Source organism: Borostomias antarcticus, assembly GCF_949987555.1.
Source record: "Borostomias antarcticus genome assembly, chromosome: 17".
NCBI lineage: Eukaryota > Metazoa > Chordata > Actinopteri > Stomiiformes > Stomiidae > Borostomias > Borostomias antarcticus.
This window is the reverse complement of record NC_140250.1, coordinates 18716687-18737652: the sequence shown is the minus strand read 5'-3', so window position 1 is coordinate 18737652 and position 20966 is coordinate 18716687. Positions and strand designations below refer to the sequence as shown.

Sequence of the window (20966 nt, the reverse complement as noted above, 5' to 3'; positions counted from 1 at the left end):
ATTCTGGAACCCCCGTGCCCGGGAACGAGCATAGTTTAAAATACAGCGACAGTAAAAGAGTACAAAACATTATATTAATGAATCGATTATCAATCTATTAGCGAGGTGCATATGCATATTATACATTCGACTTGTTTGGAAATTTATGTCTAGTTTCCCAATAAAATGGTTATAGATTTCCGTATGCATGGTTAGGGGTGTACCGGTAAATTACCCGGATGCGATGTACCATGTGCAGTTCTGTCTCTGAAGTGAACCACGGTTGCACCATCTCTGCCCTCTCTTCTCCACATTATATCATTCCGTCTCTCACAGACGAGCTTTCTGTGCTATCCTCAAACTCTTCAACCAAGAAGTAAGTATCTGTTGCCATGTATTCATATCTTCTAGGGCTATATCATGACAAATGCGCATATTTGCTCTAAACTGAACTGTCATTCCTTGACTTGACAACGTTTTGGGCGAAAAAGCTGAGCCATTGAAGCTGCTAAGCTACCTAGCTATCTGATCATGCCTCAGCAGCAAGGACAGCTAGCTAAGCTAACACGCATTATGTTGAACGTGCTCTGAAGCTGGATCTAAGTTTACGTTTTTCGGTTTCAGTTATATGTGTCCTGTATTTCAGACAATCGCCTGAAATATGTAGTAGTTGCCGTAAGCCAGTAATGTTAACTAGCTAACCGTTTTTTAGTCTGCATTTTGTTACAAATGTCAGAAAAGTCAGGTGCTGTCAGTTATTAATTAATTGTGTGAATTAACTAACCTCACATTAACTGACGTAATTGCACAGCTTAATCAACACAAGCCTTGTTCTAGGTTGCAATAATGTAACATTATCCCAAAATTGTAAAAGAAAATTAGGAAAAGGTTAGTAGACACGCATCTAAATGTTCTGTCTGGCTAGCTGTCTTTTGGTCAACATTTTTCTTGGTGATGCATACTCCCATTTCTAAATGCCTCAAAATCTCCGGTATTGATGTTAGTTTGATTTCGATGTCATCGGGTTTTAATGGGATCATTAGTTTAATGGGATCATTAGTTCTCATTGTTTGGTTTTGAACCGCAGCGGGCATCCTTCCTTCTCCTCATTCATTCACGGAATCATTTCCGCGCATGCTGTCTGCGGGTTTGACCTTGTGACGCGTGACCTGAACACCGTCCATGGAAGACGCATGGGAGCAGTTGTGAATTCTACACATATCCAATGTCATTCATAATAATAATAATTACGTTAACTCATATATTCACAGCCGTGTAGCCTTTCATATCGTTACAACCTGGAACAGCGAGTCATGTGACCAACACAGCCACCTGGGCTGAGGCCTATAGACAAATAACCATGTCCGTTTGGATTTTTTAGGGAGAGCTTGATCAGTAACAGATGTACAGACCATCCTTACTTGCAAGTACACAGCGTCTTCTATGTAGTGCTACACATTTAACCCTCTTCTGATGTAAAAGTCAGAAGATACTGAGGTTACAAAACAGTAGCACACCTCTAAATGTACGTTAGCGTAAGCCATATTAATGTGATTAATATGGCTATTCATCTAGGCTTGGTGGCATTTACACACAATGAGCTCTATCCTCTCTACTTATCAGGACCTTGAGAAAACGACTGGCTGCATCTTCTGTTCACTCCTAAACGTGCATTAAATTCTTGCAAATCATGCTCATGTAATAGGTGACCGAATGAGTGATGCAGTCCAATGGAAGGTGTAAAAACAGGGCTGGAAACGAATTGTTTATTTTTTCTCTTATTGACTCGGTCATTGTACTGAAAATCAGGTTTTTTTTTAGCTTGTTTTCATTCAGTCTAAATCATGTGAATTTGTAAGCAAGACATTTCAGACATTTAATCGTCAGGGGGTGTTCATGGCCCTGCTGGGCCTTACTACTACACTCGCTATACCTTGAACAGCCACTAGGGGCGTTGTCTTTGACCTTGTCCTTACCTGATTTATGAGGAGGGGGATGTGCAGTAAGTTATGAAGGATCTAGTGCGCCCCTCATTATTACCCCAAAACATTGGTGCTGTAGGGCCTACACCTGAGAGACAGTACTTGCAGCCTATAGCGAGTGGACTCTTTGATTAGTAAGCATACTTGATTTGGAGTTGACCGAGTAAACGCAGTCCTTTGGATTATCACTTGATTGATCTCACGGTAGAACTATACTGTGTGACCTGAGTATCTGAGCATCTGTGTCACCCCCGCCCTCTTTCTCACTCATCCTCTCTATCTCTTTACCTCTCTCTCTCTCTCTCTCTCCCTACTACCCTCCCCCCCGTGTCGTCCAACCCACAGAGATGCTGCGTCTACCCACAGTCCTGAGGCAGATGAGACCGGTCAGCAGGGCGCTGGCCCCCCACCTCACGCGCTCCTACGCCAAGGACGTGAAGTTCGGGGCTGACGCCCGCGCCCTCATGCTGCAGGGAGTGGACCTGTTGGCGGACGCCGTCGCCGTCACCATGGGACCTAAGGTACCCGAGAACGACCTCCATGTCCTGCTGTGGGGGGCGACGCTGAGCTCCGAGCCCCCGAGTACACGTGTTTGATTTCCCCCTTGGGATGAACAGAATCATGACGGTTGCATTCTTCATTTAAAAAACGAAATAAAAATTATAGAATTGAGGCTCATCATTGTGTTAATGGACTGCTTAGTCCTCACACTCTCCTTTTGGTTTTGTCAGTTGCCACGGCTCTCTGACCCCCCCTGTATAAATATATATAACTTTTATACATGTATCTATATATTTATACAGACTGAATGTGTGCTGGTAGATATATATATATATATATATATCATTCTATCGATACTGCTGTCACTGTACATATGGATGAATATAGCCCCTGATATCCCATTTTAAGCGCCCCCCCACACACACACACACACACCTTATCTAGTGTCTTTCTTTTTTGTTACTCTGTATCTAGTGTTTTTGTGTCTTTCCAATCTTCCTGTAATTTTTCAACTGCTAAAACGCCAAACTTCCCTCAATAAAGTCTTCTGTTCTCCTCCCCTCTCCCCCTCAGGGTCGCACGGTCATCATCGAGCAGAGCTGGGGCAGCCCCAAGGTGACCAAAGACGGCGTGACGGTGGCCAAGAGCATTGAGCTGAAGGACCGCTACAAGAACATTGGCGCCAGGCTGGTGCAGGACGTGGCCAACAACACCAACGAGGAGGCCGGGGACGGCACCACCACCGCCACCGTGCTGGCGCGCGCCATCGCCAAGGAGGGCTTCGACACCATCAGCAAGGGCGCCAACCCCGTGGAGATCCGGCGCGGCGTCATGCTGGCCGTGGACACGGTCATCAAAGAGTTGAAGAGGCTGTCCAAGCCCGTCACCACGCCCGAGGAGATCGCCCAGGTAGGGACACCGCCGGGGTCTTCCGGAGGTGCTTCTGGAGGTTCTCATCTTCTGGAGATAGGCTCTGTGCAGCAGCTCCACTACTTCCTGAAAGGAAGTGTGCATCTTTATTTCCTGTCCTATACTATTGGATTAAGTGATTGATCAGGTGTGCGGCACACCCAGCGCACACCTGATAAATCACTTAATCCAATAGTATAGGACAGGAAATAAGGATGCCCACTTCCTTTCAGGAAGTAGTGGAGCTGGTGCACAGAGCCCATTAGAAGCACACATGACTCACCTACTTACTACTTAACACTGGGGCAGCTGTGGCTTAGTGGTAGAGCGGGTCGTCCAATGATCGTAGGGTCAGCGGTTTGAATCCCGCCTCCTATCCATATGTTGAGGTGTCCTTGGGCGAGACGCTGAACCCCGAATTGCTCCCAATGAGCAGGCTGGCTCCTGGCATGGCAGCTGCTGCCATTGGTGTGTGAATGGGTGAATGAGAGACCATTGTAAAAGCGCTATATCAGTGCAGTCCATTTACCATTTACATACTTAACAAGAGAGTGCTCATGAAGATGACAAAAACTGACTAGATACTCCCGGTAATGAGCTGCACAGCCTGGCAATCCTACTTCATGGAACTCATACTTTGAGCTTTTTTTAGTTGAGATCATTTAGAAGGTCATTTAGGTCATGTAATCAGACGTGTCATTTCTCTGTCTCCCTAGGTCGCCACCATCTCCGCCAACGGAGACGTAGAGATCGGCACCATCATCTCCAACGCCATGAAGAAAGTGGGTCGCAAGGGCGTCATCACAGTCAAGGTGCGTCTGAACCCAGACCAGCAGATCTAGTCTCTATACCCGTCGGTTCAGCTGTATTCTGTTCTACGAGTGTGAACGATGTGTGACTCTCTTCCTCCCTGTTTCCCTCCAGGATGGCAAGACCCTGAACGATGAGCTGGAGATCATCGAGGGACTGAAGTTTGACCGTGGCTACATCTCCCCCTATTTCATCAACACAGCTAAAGGTAATATCTCACTACTTACCTGCCACCATTTATATAATATCGCCTCTAAACAAGGAAGTCCCATAGGCCATTCTTGACCTTTGACCTGACCCCCTTTGGGATGACAGGTCGACCAGAGCAGAATAAATGACTACATTGCGGACAATAAAGGCAATCTAATTCTAATCTAATATCTCCCTCTCCCTCCCCCCCCCCCCCCCCCCCCTCTCTCTCTCTCCCTCCCTCTCTCCCTCTCCCCCCCCTCTCTCTCCCTCCCTGTCCCCCCCCCCCTCTCTCTCTCTCTCTCTCTCTCTCCCTCTCTCTCTCTCTCTCCCCCCCCCTCCCCTCTCTCTCTCTCTCCCCCCCACCCTCCCTCTCTCTCTCTCTCTCTCTCTCTCTCTCTCTCTCTCACTCTCTCTCTCTCTCCCTCCCTCCCCCCTCCCTGTCCCCAGGTCAGAAGTGTGAGTTCCAGGACGCCTACCTGCTGCTGAGTGAGAAGAAGATCTCCAGCGTCCAAAGCATCGTTCCCGCCCTGGAGATCGCCAACCAGCACCGCAAACCGCTGGTCATCGTGGCCGAGGACGTGGACGGAGAGGCCCTCAGCACCCTGGTCCTCAACAGGTACCCGCCTCTGTCCCTCTCTCTCACTGTCCGTCTGTCTCTCTGTCTGCCTGTCTGTCAGTCAGTTATGCTCCGGTCTCGACTGCTCACTAATCTAGCCACAGGTGGTCACACTTCATTCTTAAGGTGTCTGCACACTGCCCCAACCAACACCAACGTTGGATCGGTGTGCCATGTTGGTTGGTGACTGTTGCCGTCAGTTGGATGGATTTCGCAGCTTAATTTTAAACTTCCAACATTCTAACAACTGCCAACTTTAGAATGTTGGTTATCGTTGGTCGGGGGCCGTGTGCAGACCCTTAAGTGTCCATGGACAGGCAACAAATCCAACCACCTCAAAGCCAGACTCTGACGCGAACCAGCACAATCTGTTGAACAGGAATGGTTCTATTCAGAGCTGTGTGAGGGGCAGGGCTGTGTGGCTGTGCTGACCTCCACCCTGTGTCTCTGTACTTCAGGCTGAAGGTTGGGCTCCAGGTGGTGGCAGTGAAGGCGCCAGGCTTCGGAGACAACAGGAAGAACCAGCTGCACGACATGGCCATCGCCACCGGGGGCACCGTAAGCACACTTTTCACACACTTAGCTGGGCTCAGTCAGACTGGTCGGAACCGTCAAGAGGAGGGGGATGAGACATCCCTGACCCTCCTCTTCCTCCTCCTCGCTCCTCAGGTATTCGGCGACGAGGCGACAGGCATCGCCCTGGAGGACATCCAGGCGCACGACTTCGGCAAGGTGGGCGAGGCGCTGGTCACCAAGGACGACACCATGCTCCTGAAGGGGGGCGGCAACGCGGCCGCCATCGAGAAGCGGGTGCAGGAGATCGCCGAGCAGCTGGAGAACACCACCAGCGACTACGAGAAGGAGAAGCTCAACGAGCGCCTGGCCAAGCTCTCCGACGGGGTGGCCGTGCTCAAGGTGAGTGGGGCTGGGACTAGGGCTGGGACTAGGGCTGGGACTAGGGCTGGGACTGGGGCTGGGACTAGGGCTGGGACTAGGGCTGGGACTAGGGCTGGGACTAGGGCTGAGACTAGGGCTAGGACTAGGGCTGAGACTAGGGCTAGGACTAGGGTTGGGACTAGGGCTGGGGCTGAGACTAGGGTTGGGACTAGGACTGGGGCTGAGACTCAGTGTTTTTTCAAGTCTATATAATGGAGATGAAGATTTTATTTGAAGTAGAGCAATGGAAGTCTTTGTTTAGTTGCAGTGTAGGTGGATGGATTCCTTTGATACTATAAGATGCGACCTGCTTTAGGTAACAACTGAAACACTACTGTAGCTACAATACACCACACACACAGAGAGAGAGAGAGAGAAGGAGGGTTTCTGAGCTCCGTGTCCTTCCAGATCGGAGGAACGAGTGACGTGGAGGTGAACGAGAAGAAGGACCGCGTGACGGACGCCCTCAACGCCACCAGGGCGGCGGTGGAGGAGGGCATCGTGCCCGGGGGCGGCTGCGCCCTGCTGCGCTGCATCCCCGCCCTGGACGCCGTCGTACCCGTCAACGCTGACCAGAAGATCGGTGAGTCGGTGGACGTCCTCCTGACCCGGAGCTCGGCCCGGCGTACCGACACACACTCTGGATATACGTAGATTCATACACGCTGACACACGCTCGCTTAATATTACATACACACTCACATATCGATCCATATACAGCACAGACATTGACATATAGATCTATATGCACACTGACACACACTCACATATATAACACGGACACATTCATATAGTTATTATCCATCCATGCAATTATCCATACACACTGACACAAACATTTATAATTTCCACTTTTTGGGCTCAAAACTTTCAAATCATCAGATAAATGTCCACAATGACCACAAACGGGTGAATCCATCCATCCATTGTTTGATTGGCCCCTCCCTACTCGCCCGCCCCCCCCAGGTCTGGAGATCATCAAACGCGCCCTGCGCATCCCCGCCATGACCATCGCCAAGAACGCCGGCGTGGACGGCTCGCTAGTGGTGGAGAAGATCCTGCAGGGCGGACCCGAGGTGGGCTACGACGCCATGCTGGGGGAGTACGTCAACATGGTGGAGAAGGGCATCATCGACCCCACCAAGGTACGCCCTCCGCACACACACACACACACACACATACATACTACACGTACACACACAAGCACACATACTACACACACACACACACACATAGTCACACATACTGTACATAGTCACACACACACAAGCACACATACTACACACACATAGTCACACATACTGTACATAGTCACACACACACATACTACACCTACGCACACACGCATACTACACGTACACACACAAGCACACATACTACACACACGCATAGTCACACATACTGTACAGTCACACACATACATGCATACATTCATACATACATACATAGTCACACATACTGTACAGTCACACACATGCATGCATACATTCATACATACATACATAGCCACACATACTGTACAGTCACACACACAGTCACACATATATATATATATATAGTCACACACACACACACTAGTCTCTCTCCAGACTCATATTACTGAATCGCTGCGCTCCTCATACTACATAAGAGTCTGTGCCACTTCGCCGCCCAAGCTGGTGTTCTGAGGGTGTGTTCACGGGTTAAAATTGAGTGACAGGTCGTAGCAGCAAATGAGACGCTAGCCCAGGTGAGATGGGCGGGGCATATCTATGGGCGGGAGCGCCTGATCGTGAAAGTCGTTACTGATTGGTGTCGCCGGGATTCCAGCTCTACCAATCAATTGTCTGGATTTGAACACTGTAGTGTCTCAGACCCGTAGAGAGATTGCAGCATACAGTAACGTAGTTAGCATAGCTTATGTAGTGTATCAGCTCATGGGTCTGGTGTTGAGACTATACACACACACGTGAAAGTGAACAACATGGAGTGTATTTTGTAGAATACCATGGCAGAATTTGGGCAATGAATTGACACTAGGTCCGAGCCACTTTCCTGCGTTGGGTTAACTGGAATAAGACGGTGCTCTCACACCCTCTGCTGGCTGTGTCCAGTATTGCAGTAGTGTTGACTGGTCTCTCTGGCTCCCCCTGCAGGTGGTGAGGACGGCACTGCTGGATGCGGCTGGCGTTGCCTCCCTGCTCTCCACTGCTGAGTGCGTGGTCACAGAGATACCCAAGGATGAGAAGGAGATGCCAGGAGGGGGTGGTATGGGAGGCATGGGAGGCATGGGTGGTATGGGTGGGGGCATGTTCTAAGTGCCCCGCCCCCCACGCCAAGCGCTGTACAGACTTGACAGGCAGACTAGAGGAGGCCGGGAGGCTGGCGACGAGATGCCCCTCCCACCTCGCCAAGCCTGCCCAAACTGACTGGCCGTGAGTTTGTTGGAGCTGCAAATGGATGATGAACACCCCCCCACACACACACACACTCACACACACACGCACTACATCTGAGATTTTGTCTCCCCCAGCCCCCGTCTCTCTCCGTCCCTCCCCCTCCTGTGACCGTTGCTCAGACTCCAGCCAATCCTGACGCTGCACCCAGATAGCTCCCACACCCAGACCCCTCCCACACCCCTCCCCCATCCAGACTCCTCCCACACCTAGACCCCTCCCACAGCCGTTTACATCACACCCTCATGGCTGTTCAACCTTGTCAGCAACGCGAGCACACAGCCGCACAACGTTCATTCATAGTTCATGGCTAAAAATCTGAGAATAATGCGACGCTGGTATCGATTTTATTTCTGTCGTGTAATAAATAATGAAGCCTGTCTTGCATTATTGAAGTTTAAGAGAGGCCCGCAGACAAACATTTATCACAGAACAGATTCTCTATAGGGAGGGGGTGGGTCCAGAGAAAAGAAACTTAGCCAGGAAAGTGTCTGTCGATTATTTTTGTTACGTATTGTTCATTTCAGTCCTGTTTTTTTTTTTTATATCTGTCATTGTTTTACCCACCTCAGACTTTGAGGGGAACCTTTATTGTTCGGTTAATTAAACTTTTTCTTGCCAAGCATTTGTCAGTATGTCTCTGATACAATTATTATGTATGAAATAACTGAATTCATATTTGAATTTTGACCCACTTCAGCTTTCTAACATGACTTCATCATGACATGACTAATTGTCATCATTCCCATCGACAGACAACAAATAAATTGCCTGAACTTTTGTGTGTGTGGGGTGGGGTGGGCTTGGCTGAATAATGTGCTCTGAAACCAGCTGAAAGTCTGCCTGGTACAACAGGGGGTTGGAGCGGGTAGTTTGACTGGGCAGTTATGGGGTTCTGGGTACAAACTGATGAAAGTCTGCCAGTAATTTTTTTTATGTGAAATCCATTGGTGTCTGCGTTTGGTTGAGTTTTGGCCTTGATTCGTGCTCGTCGCTCGAGACATTACCCCTCGTGTTGTTTTGCTGTGTTTACTGTCTCCACCAACTGCTGAGTGTTGCGCTGAGATATCTGACCGTAAATAACCAACTGTAGTCGCCTTTGCAAAAATATAACTGATCATTCTAGTTGTTTTGTACAATGTATCCATTGATTATTAGTGATTTTTTTTATTTAATAAAATGGAAATGTTCTGGAAAAAAAGAGTACATTACTGTATGTTTTCTATGACAGATGCATAGTGCATAAGCTACTGTAGCCAAGTCCAAGTACAACAGGAAATCACCTTCCAACACGTACAGGGGTCGTCGGTGACCTGACCGGTTGGGTACAGCGTGTTCTCACAGGTGACCACTGGATTCCTGGAGGTTGGGAGAACCTCTGCCCTTTTCCAGCGTTTGCATGTGAATGTGCATGTGCTTCGGTTGTCCAGCAGGAGTCATAATTAGGTCCCATATGTAAGTCACGGGTGTCCGCTCTATTCTGGTAGCTCACATGACTCCCCCATTCCTGTCCAACCACGACCCCTCCCCCTGCCCAAACCAGATGTTCACAAAAACCACACGTACACATGGTGCTTCTTTTCTATAAAAATAGTTTATAAACCATGCAGTCTATTAATATTCACCCATTATACAATGATTTCAATGCTTCCATTTACACTATAAAAGCCCATAACCCCTAAAACAATGAAATTACATTTTGTTTTGCCTTGTTCATAAGCAGTGTCTATTTAATCCTTGGTTTTATATTAATATGTACAAGTGCTCGTAACTTCCAGCTTCATAAATATCACAAATGAGAATAATATTTAAAAATAAAGATGGTTCGTTCTGATAAATACGCTGAACAACATACCAGATATAGAGAAATATGCTGCCACTAGGGGACGAGGCACTAGACTGAGGGCGCAGGGGTCGGAATCGTAGGGAACGGCCCCAGGTCAACCCCTGAACTCTGACCCCCTGCGTACATGTGAGACGTGAGAGTATTGGACAGGTGCGCGGCGCGGTAGTCGCTCGGCCGGTTGGAGCCGCCGGCGTGTTTTGCGAACACGTGTCCAGTCCACTCTGGTCTGCACCAGCACACGTGGTGGAGGGGGGGTGGGGGGGTGTGTGGGGTGCCTTGGGGCTCGGTCCAGAGAAAGAGTGTTCAGTTGGTCAGCGGCGCCTCACTGTGACGGCAGTCTGAAGGTCGAAGGTCACAGTAGGTCGAAGGTCACAGCAGTGCACCTTGGCCTCTGCCGAGTCAGTTTGGGCCCTTATAAACCGTGGATATCACAGACTAACACGCAAGGTTGCATTCAAAAAACAAACTTAAGATATTGCACACTTTAAAAATAAGCCCGCTGCTGCTGCTCGATGGGAACTTCCATATCTGCTCTCTCTCTCTCTCTCTCTCTGAGGTGGTGACGAACGAGAGCACTGATCACCAACGCTCTGCAAATATTCCCCTAGCCATTATGTATACTTAACACTGGACCTGTTGAACTCGTTGGCCGTGTGTGTGTGTGTGTGTGTGTGTGTGTGTGTGTGCATGGCGGTATGTTCTGCAGTATTCTTACAAGAGATAATGTCCCTTTCAAGCGAAGTGAAAAATTCTGCCTCTGTCCCTTTAAAAACAAAATAACAATACAGTTTGTCACCCTGCAGCGAGATCCACCTCACACTCATCTTATGTCGAGTGCGTGTGTGTGTCTGTGTGTGTTATCAGAATATAATCTACTGAATCATATCAGCACGAGGGAGAGGTTTATAGTGATGAATTCATTGGTCTTTGAGAAGGCACTGCAGTGTTCAGGAACCTGGTCTCCACCTCCCCTCCTCTCTCTCCCTCCCTCCCTCCTCTTCTCTCTTTCTTCTTCCTGGCATGGCCGAGTACACGTGCGTGTGTGTGTGTGTGTATATGTGTGTGTGTGTGTTTGGGGCGCGGGGGGGGGGGCGTTGAGGGGGTCCGCTACGTGTGGTGGACCTCGTGGAACATGAGCTCTCGGGGGATGTGCGTCTCGGTGCCGTACTGCTTGCAGGCCTGCCGCTCGAACGCTGACACCATCTGCTTCACCACCTCGTCGAAGAACACCGTGGCCAGCTGGGAGTGAAGCAGCGAGCGGAACTCGAAGGAGATCTGCAGGACGGGAGAGACGCACCTCAGACTGACTGGACGCGAGCGTGTTTGTGTGTGTGTGCGTGTGTGTGTGTGTGTCTGTGTGTGTGTGGTAACTAAGACTTTGGCAGTAAGACAACAATACACCGAAACAACCACATATCCAAACACTCGCATGCAGACAAGTAGTCATAAGATATATATACGCGAACCAAACATTCATTTTCCACACATACACGCGCACATACACGCGCACACACACACGCACACACACACGCTTGTGTACTCACGGAGAAGTCGACGGTGCAGGTGCGAGGGTAGCCGGGGAGGCCGGGACTGAAGCGCCAAACCGTCTCCAGGTGGTTGAAGAGTTTACCGTCCGAACAGGCAGCCTGACCACAGAGAGAGAGAGAGCACCGCAACCAGGGTCAGACACAGACAGACAGACGAGACAGGCAGACAGACAGGCAGGCAGGCAGGCAGGCAGGCAGACAGGCAGACAGGCAGACAGACAGACAGACGAGACAGACAGACAGGCAGACAGGCAGACAGGCAGACAGACTGACAGACGAGACAGGCAGACAGGCAGACAGGCAGACAGACAGACAGAGACAGGCAGACAGACAGGCACACACTCTCTATGCCACTGTGGCCAGGGAACACTCCTCTACCTAACACTTCATAGCAATGGAAGCGAACACACGGGTTAAAACTAACTTTTTGGCTCACCAGTCAACTGGTAAGATTTTTTTACCAGCACAAAATAAATTGCTTTTTACTATTGTAATCTACTATTATTAATATTTACTGTAGCATGTCATCTTGGTCTCATATGCGATTCTATGTAATAGTAGTGTGCAATGTGCATAGCCTATAATAGTAGTAGCATTACATTAGTCATTTAGCTGACGCTTATATCCAAAGCAACTTACAATAGTTGCATTTAATGTAGGAAAAGCCAATGTACTGTACTACTACTTGCCAGAACTCACAAGTGCATCTCCTTTCTAAAACAAGTGACTAAGAGCATAATCTAGTGCTGAAGGCACAGTGCAAGAATAGCAAACTAAAAATACAATACTGTAGGTACTTAAGAGGGAGGATCGTTGTAGTACTTCTTGAAGAGGTGGGTTTTGAGCCTGCAGCGAAAGATGGGCAGCGACTCTGCTGTCCTGACGTCAGTGGGCAGTTCGTTCCACCACTGCGGGGCCAGGACAGAGAAGAGCCGTGGCCGCGCCGATCGACTGCAGGGGCCGCAGAATGGGCAACCAGTTGCCCCGAGGTAGCAGAGCGGTCGGGGGGGGGGGGGGGGGGGATGCAGGGTTTGGGGTGGTTGAACACCAGGCGAGCAACCAGGGGCCGGGCCCCAGTACGGAGGGAGTTGCAGTAGTCTAGGCGGGAGATGACAAGGGCCTGGACATTAACTACACTAGCAGGGTCCAAAACCTACTGAAACAATTCACCAGCCAGCCAGAGTTTTTAGCAGCCATTGGCTAGTAAACAGAGTTAATGTTAACCCCTGCGTACACATAGGAGCTCATCCTGTATACTGGCGAGTGCAGTGCCTCACCTTGACCAGATGGGGGCGTACGGTGGTGACCAGCGAGGTGTAGTTCTCCACCACCGGAGGGAAGCCCACGCTCAGCTTGGCCTTGCAGTAGCCGGAGCGACGGAAGACCACGTCGGACTTCTTACACCAGGGGACGAACAGGCAGTAGTTCTCCACCCCGGCGACCACATCATACATCTCCTGCATGGAGTATCTGAGAGATGGAGAGATAGGAGGAGGAGGAGGAGGAGGAGGAGGGGGGAGGAAGAGGAAGGAGGAGGAAGAGGGGGAGGAGGAGGAAAGGGAGGAGGAGGAGGAAGAGGGAGAGAAAGGAGGGGGAGGAGGAAGAGGAGGAGCAGAAGGAGGAGGAGGAGGAGGAAGGAGGCATAGTAGATAGGAAGACACCAGGATGAGCATCATTTATTTAAAAGGTTTGTATAATCTAATCACAGCCTGGACTAACTATCTTAATGTAGTCTAGCTCCCTCTAACCTCACCTACCGCAGTCTGCATTTAACAACCAGAAGTGATTTGGTTCTGCTGACTCCTCTAGAATTGACTAAGTATATTCTTCTTCCTCGCGGTAGTCAGTTTGCTTTAGTGCTAAGCGCTAGTCCTCATGTGTTTATTGATATTTTGCTTCTCTTGCGCTTTGGGTTTAGCACTAGATTCTACTTACTCACTAGTTTAGAGGGGAGATGCACTTGTAAGTTCTGGCGATTAGTAGTATACGAGTAGTACTAACTACCCATGTTAAATGCAATTACAATAAGTCGCTTTTGGTAATGAAATGTAATTGTGTACTAACACACTAGATTGTCATTCTAAGTGGGTGACTGCGTGGCAGAATGACTTCTAAACTTCCTAGAGGCCGATCAGACAAGTAACTTCCCACCCCCGTGTGAGCCAACTCTATTGGTCCTGCACTGGGACATACTTGCTATTTATAGCCAGGTTTAGTCACAGGTGACCTTTCAGGACAGAATCGGACGTCATAGACAGGACAAACACGTAACCATAGAGTACAGAGTATTCTCATTCAGTTATCTGCATTGAAATCCGAGCATGTACTGGATTGGAAGTCGACTTTCCACTACAAATCTCCAATTGACATGTGCATGTGGTCTAAGATTCTGTCCGACCAATAAGAGTGGAGAGTGAACTGCAGCTCCTGCACAGCAACAGTCTGACAGGATTACTGCTGCTGCAGTTTTTCCAGCAAGAAAATCAACTGTAGGCTCCATGGTTTTTACATTTTTATTTAACCTTTAATTAACCGTCGAAAGTCCTGGTTAATTTTTAAACGAGCCCTGGCCAAGACAGCTGCAATTCATTTCAGAAAACTGCATTAAACAGCAATATTGTGCATGAAAGTTATTTTAGGAATTATTAGGAATGTTTTTCACTATTGGTTAGGTTTGTGTATAAAAATAACATAACATGAGTATCGCAATGTAAAGCAATTCAATGTAATTGTATTGTATCCAAATGTACTGTGATATGTATTGTATCGTGACTCATGTATTGCAATACGTATCATATCACAAGGTCCTTTCCAATAACCAGCCCAACTATTGGTCTTAGGGCTGTACCCGACTGAATTTTATAAGTCGAATCAGATTCACCTTTTCAAACCAGAGATTCGCTGATTCATTCCTTTCTGTCCTCATATGTCTAGGCTGAGAGACAACGGGGTCGGGACAGCTGTCAAACTTTAGCCCACGTTGTCCATTACTTCTACTACAACAACATGTTTTGTCTGTCACTAAAGCATCTTCACTGACGTTAGAGCTCTGTCTAGGGGAAAAATATATATTTCCGGCGGATATCAAGATTGATCTAGAAAAGCAGTTTTGTGATATTCAGTTTGGGAAATGCATGTGATTGCTGGCGCACAGTAGGCTAGATGCTCCCTGCCCTCTTCCCTCTGCTACATCAGTCTTAAGTCTCCTTTTACTGCACAACAAACAGCTACAGTAATAGCCTGGGTCTAAAACAAATGATTAGCCTGTCTTATATAAATCACAAGGCAGGTGAGTGGTCTTAGCCCACCAGCGCATCTTGACAGTGGAGGGAAAAAAAACGACCGCTCGACTTAAAAGAATCTCAGTCGACTTAACCCGACCCGTCGACTTTAAGGGGGCAGCCCTAATTGGTCTGGGCATCAAATAAACCAATTGTAAAGCAGAGTCCCGGCACTCACGGTTTGAGAAATATGCGCCATTTATTTAGGGCAACAACGTTTCGGCGTGAGCCTTCATCAGGTATGAGTTCGTCAGGTTACAATTGATTCCCCTGACCCAGGCACCCGTAAACCTTGTATTATTTTTTTGGAGTGTTGCTCACTATTTTGTTATCCATCAAATAAAGCAGCCAGTAATCAGGCAGCAGTGAGGCGTGACTGACCCGATGATGCGTCTCTCTGAGTACTCCTTCTTCTTGTTGAAGGTGTCGGCAAAGCTGAAGAAGCTGCGTGCTGGCACGGCGCCGTGACGGGGGATCCCCACCAGGAGAGACGGCGCCCGCGTCATCAGGATCCCACATGACGACAGATACCTGGTGATAAAACAGAACAATCAGGATCACATCATTCCAGATACCTGGTGACAAAACAGAGCAATCAGGATCACATCATTCCATATGACAACAGATACCTGATCCCAAAACAGAGTGTGCGTATGCATGAGAGGAGCTTAGGGTCGCCTTAAACAACTCTATTCAGTTTTTAATAAGCAAGTTTTAAGGTTAAAGGGCTTCATAGATACAACAACTCCCAACCTCAACCCTCTGAGTAAACAATTACGTCCTCCCTGAGGTAACAGCTAGGCCTAGGTCTACCCTACTTCACTATTTAGTGTAATTGAAATGCTGCAGTCTCTGTTTCACACCGTGGGCTGAGAATCTCAGCAACAAGACATTGCTGTGTAATATCAGAGGGACTAAACCCTGGTACTGATCAGAAAAGTCATGGCCAACAGAAATATTCCCCCGAAATGGTAATACCAGGGGGCAATGAAAGACAAATGATAACCATTTGTTATTAAAACTGTACAGCTTATGAATAGAGAGAGAGACAGACAGAGAGACAGAGATAGCCAGAGAGAGAAGCAGAGAGAGACAGAGAGCATGAGAGAGACAGAAGCCATGTTTCCATCCACTTGTCAATCAAATCGAATTATGTGAGGATCGCTAAAAATATGAATGCGAATAAAGCCGGCGAACGTGTGTTTCCATCTAGAGCTTTAAATCGGATAAAGCATTTATCACAAAAGCCTTTTATCGAATAAGAGAAAATCCGACGAGGTCGACAGTACAAACCTTTTGTCGATTTTCATGACTTTATCGAATTTTACTGTTTCCATAAGGCATTTTTAATTCGGTATAACTTAATTCACATAAAATGTGTGGATGGAAACATGGCTAGAGATGGCCAGAGAGAGAGAGACAGACAGATAGAGAGAGAGAGCATGAGACAGAGAGAGAGACAGAGAGAGAGACAGAGACAGACAGACAGGCAGATAGAGACAGACAGACAGGCAGAGCTAGTCGAACCAGGTCAAGGGCGCCCACCAACATAATAGAATGCCACCAATTGTATATATGGCAAACACAGGTGTGCATTACCAAGAGGGCTGGCACCATTTCAACCATTTTCCATTCACCTGGGAGAGACAGCAGGCCAAGTGATTACACAATAATGCACGGCCCACATAATGTACATCCAGGCTCTAGCCAACCCCGTGAGGAGTTCTTGGATGGACCTCGGGCCTATTGTCTCCAAGAGAGGCAAAGGTGCTGTTAACACACAAACAACAGTCTCAACCTCTAAGCCTTTATGACAATCGCCTACTGTTAACTCAAGTGCAAAATGGGCCTGTCCTTTCGTGTCCTTGTACTACATTATCACCCTGGTTACCAAGTACAACATTCCGGAGTCTCGAGAGTATGTGAAGACTCCTGCTAGATGGACTTTACCTGGCTAACACACAGACTCTACCACGTGCGCCTGTAGTGCTACGGCTTTTTTTTTTTTTTTTTTTTTTTAAATCGAAGGTGTGTTCTAGGCTAGCCTACATGTGAATCTGCTAACCGTCTTTCCTCAGTAGTCTCGCATAGCCAGACTTATCTCCACACTTCGTTTAGGCCAAAACCTACATCCGTTGAACCAGACTACTCCTCGGTGAATGGAGTCGGCAGGCGGCTGTCTACTCCGTGGCCTCGAGCCACTGAGATCTAGGTCACGGTGACAGAGCTATACCGAATTACACAAAGTGAGCGCACGCACGTCGACACACACACACACACGCACGCACACAAACCTGCTGCCCCACTGACACCCGTAGTGTGCTAGCGTGGTTGAAACCATTCACCGGGCAAATATTGCACAAGGAAATACTCCAGTCATCTTCCTCCGGAGGCATTCTCTCTCCACCAATCATCACCTGATTCAAAATATAATTTGCATGGGACAACCTGACTCTGACTAATTACTCAAATGTACCCCTCCAGTATAAATACCAAGGCAAACAAATCCAATGATACCAACAGACTGAACAGCAAACCTGGGTTAGAGCGTTAATCCAAGTTAAAGTGTAATCCATTTCCATTTAAATGTTTGAGATGGCACTGATTAAGCTTGTGAATGTGTTTGTGGGACTATCGGGCTTTTCTGAAAGCCATGGCACCACCGTGCCAGACCAAGGTAAATCTCAAAGTATTTCAAACATGCTGAGTGCAGGTCTGGTGAACAGGAGCCATGGGGATCATGGTTAGTCTCATCACCCTGGCTGAATGGCCTGCAGTTCTGCATTCTGCCTGTATGGTGGCCCCCAGCCAGCGGCTTAGACCACTGTACCTGTCTGCCCACTGCCTAACAACATCTCACTCGGGGACACGATGTCCGTACACACAACAGCACCAGACACTCACTAGCCTCTATGTCACTTGGAAGGTGACGTGACTGGTTTTAATTCCAGACAGTGGTTCAATCTGTCGAGTATAAATACCAGACACGTCGTCTTCCACAGAGCTGGCGTCTGACACGTATCAAGTACCGCTCACAGAACTGGACTGTTCCAACAGATATTAAGGGCAAATGGGGCCCAGGGAGCACTGTGGATAATCGGGCCTTCTGCAGCGTTAGAGAGCTTATGCACCAATGCAGTGAAAGACATTTGATAACCGCCCAGACATTCCATGTGTGCGAATAAAACTAGGATCCAGTCATTCTTCACGTCATCGGCACCTTGGCAAAGGCTAAACACCTGTCACTGGCATATGAAACCGCAGGAAACAAAGCAAAGCTGTCGGGCTGTTCCACATTAGGGATATGTAAATGGAGATTGCATAACACAAGTAGCCGGATACATGGACAATTAGATTAGCTGTATACTGTAATAGCTTTTTAAGGATTTTTTTTTTTTTAGCTTTTTAAAGGATCTTACACTTAGTTTAGCTAGCTAGCTAATGAAGGACAATGACGACAAATGTTCCAGCACGGTACCACAGCAGGGTACCGTGGTACGTGTCACATTAGCTAGCCGCATTTGTCCTTCTAATTTAATATGGTTCACACATGGGGTTACATTAGCCACAACAATTGGGGTTTTCGTCCGACATGTCAATCCAAGCTGGAATAGCCAGCTAACTAGCAACTCGCGTCTTTTTTCTTTTTTTAAGATCGCTCCTTTTCCTAAACCTATCTTGGGACTCTTTCTGGCCAAGTTAGTTAACTAGCACAACTAGTTAAGTTAGCCTAGCTCACTCCTAGCACATCGGCATATCAGTTACGTGGCTGATGCCGGTGTCATATCTGACACTAACCAGATGTTTCATCGTGACATGTTTCTTGACAGTTAGATAGCTAGCATATAGCTAGTCTAGCTACCTGCTCCTTGGTGCGAAACTTTCGAAACTTTCAAAAGACAGCAACTACATCTAGCTAGCTAGAGCTAAAGCAAAGACGTTCGCCCAGGTCTAACTCGCTATACTCAGGCTATAACTTAGCCAAGCTAAAACATTATATCTACTCTAGCAGGGAACTAAGTTAGCTGGCTGGCTAATTTGCGGACAATACAAGCTAGCTACTTGCCGCTATCATGACTGCTAGGCTAACGTTAAGTTAGCCTTCTTGCTACATCCATTTTCTATCGATCGCTAACGTTAGATAGCTTAATTTGTTGATTGTTGAACACTGGTTACCTCACGCCATTCCTTGTTGGTGTTTCTCGGCTGGCCCTGGACGGTAACTGTTTAATACACTCTGCTACCACTCTCTTCAAGCTCCTGCTACCTCTTGCCATGTTCACTGCCTTGCTGCTGGTCACTTTCTCCAGCCCAGTCCGCTGACAGCGAAGCGCTCCAGAGAACCCGCCCCTCGCTGGGCCGCACCTTTTGAGTAGTAATGGTCAAGTAAGAGTTTTCATTGGCCACTCCGTATGTCTGTCAAATACTAAACTATTGACGTCTGTTTCGTGTAGCGTGCGCAAAAAAGTCACAAGATGTGAGATTGAGTTGCTGGGTCTTGGTTAGCCTCGCGTCACCAGGCTCTCCTCTCTTGGTCGACCTACAGGGAGCAAAGTTTGTGAAAGGAGTACAGTGGGAAAGTGTGGAATAGCAAATGTGCCCAAATTAAATAAGTAAATAAATAAATACTCAAACAATTATTATGAAATATTTCATAATTGTCTTTTTGACAATAAGACAAACATTTTATTTACTTTTTAGTTTTAGTTTCATTTTCAAATGGAACATTTTATTTATTTCATAATTCTACTTTTCTGAATTATTTAATAATGACTCATAATTACACTTTTAATTTCATGAATGGAACATTTATTTCATAATGACTGCTTTGAGGACTGGGTGTGGGCAGCAGTTAAGGGACAGGTCTGACTGGGTCCAGGAGTTTTATATTTGTCCCAGTCGATTGGTACTGGACGACAGCCAAGTACTGCAAGCCAAACCTTTCTCTCGTGTCCCTGTTGGACACATGCAAGGCTCTCAGAGGCTGCGTTCAACTCCACTATGAGAACAGGGTCAAACATTGCAGGAAGAAGGACATCAGGCTGTTAAAGTTCCGCCAGCCTCTGAAAGTTCCAGCGTGCCACTCCAGTCATACCCTGGGCCTGGAACTTCCCCGGGGAGACCCGCTTTCACTCATACCCTGGGCCTGGAACTTCCCCGGGGAGACCCGCTTTCACTCATACCCTGGGCCTGGAACTGCCCCAGGGAGACCCGCTTTCACTCATACCCTGGGCCTGGAACTGCCCCGGGGAGACCCGCTTTCACTCATACCCTGGGCCTGGAACTGCCCCGGGGAGACCCGCTTTCACTCATACCCTGGGCCTGGAACTTCCCCGGGGAGACCCGCTTTCACTCATACCCTGGGCCTGGAATTGCCCCAGGGAGACCCGCTTTCACTCATACCCTGGGCCTGGAACTGCCCCAGGGAGACCCGCTTTCACTCATACCCTGGGCCTGGAACTGCCCCGGGGAGACCCGCTTTCACCCACAGAGCCTGGCGGAAGTGGTGGCCTTCCTTCTGGGAAGAGCCTTGGACAGGGATTCGGATGAGCACTCTAGCTCCACCTCCATCCATCTATCTATCTATCTATCTATCTATCTATCTATCTATCTATCTATCTATCTATCTATCTATCTATCTATCTATCTATCTATCTATCTATCTATCTATCTATCTATCTATAATTGTATTTATATCTACATATTCATATCTACATCGAGATCTATCTATCTATCTATCTATCTATCTATCTATCTATCTATCTATCTATCTATCTATCTATCTATCTATCTATCTATCTATCTATCTATCTATCTATCTATCTATCTATCTATCTATGATTATATGAGAAGTGAATGCGATGTTTAAACCATCAGTTTCACAGGGTCATGAGAGTTCATCTGGTCTGGTGTGGTACAGCGTCCTGCCTCT

At 47.8% G+C, this 20966-nt stretch overlaps 2 protein-coding genes across 2 annotated transcripts; one reads left to right on the top strand and one right to left on the bottom strand.

Moving 5' to 3' along the window:
- Window positions 1–246: 246 nt before the first annotated feature.
- hspd1 (heat shock 60 protein 1) lies at window positions 247–8982 on the top strand. Its single transcript, XM_084451860.1, has 11 exons — window positions 247–355; window positions 2307–2482; window positions 3036–3371; window positions 4088–4183; window positions 4296–4389; window positions 4821–4989; window positions 5448–5547; window positions 5659–5904; window positions 6334–6508; window positions 6892–7070; window positions 8061–8982. The coding sequence occupies exons 2-11, from the start codon at window positions 2309–2311 to the stop codon at window positions 8220–8222; spliced, it is 1731 nt and encodes a 576-aa protein (XP_084307986.1). The 5' UTR covers window positions 247–355; window positions 2307–2308; the 3' UTR covers window positions 8223–8982.
- Window positions 8983–11219: 2237 nt separating this feature from the next.
- coq10b (coenzyme Q10B) lies at window positions 11220–19329 on the bottom strand. The gene is made up of 5 exons (XM_084451864.1): window positions 19211–19329; window positions 15416–15565; window positions 13031–13223; window positions 11751–11852; window positions 11220–11481 (listed from the first exon to the last, which is right to left on the bottom strand). Exons 1-5 carry the CDS (start codon window positions 19309–19311, stop codon window positions 11314–11316), a joined length of 714 nt encoding a protein of 237 aa, XP_084307990.1. The 5' UTR covers window positions 19312–19329; the 3' UTR covers window positions 11220–11313.
- Window positions 19330–20966: the final 1637 nt, after the last annotated feature.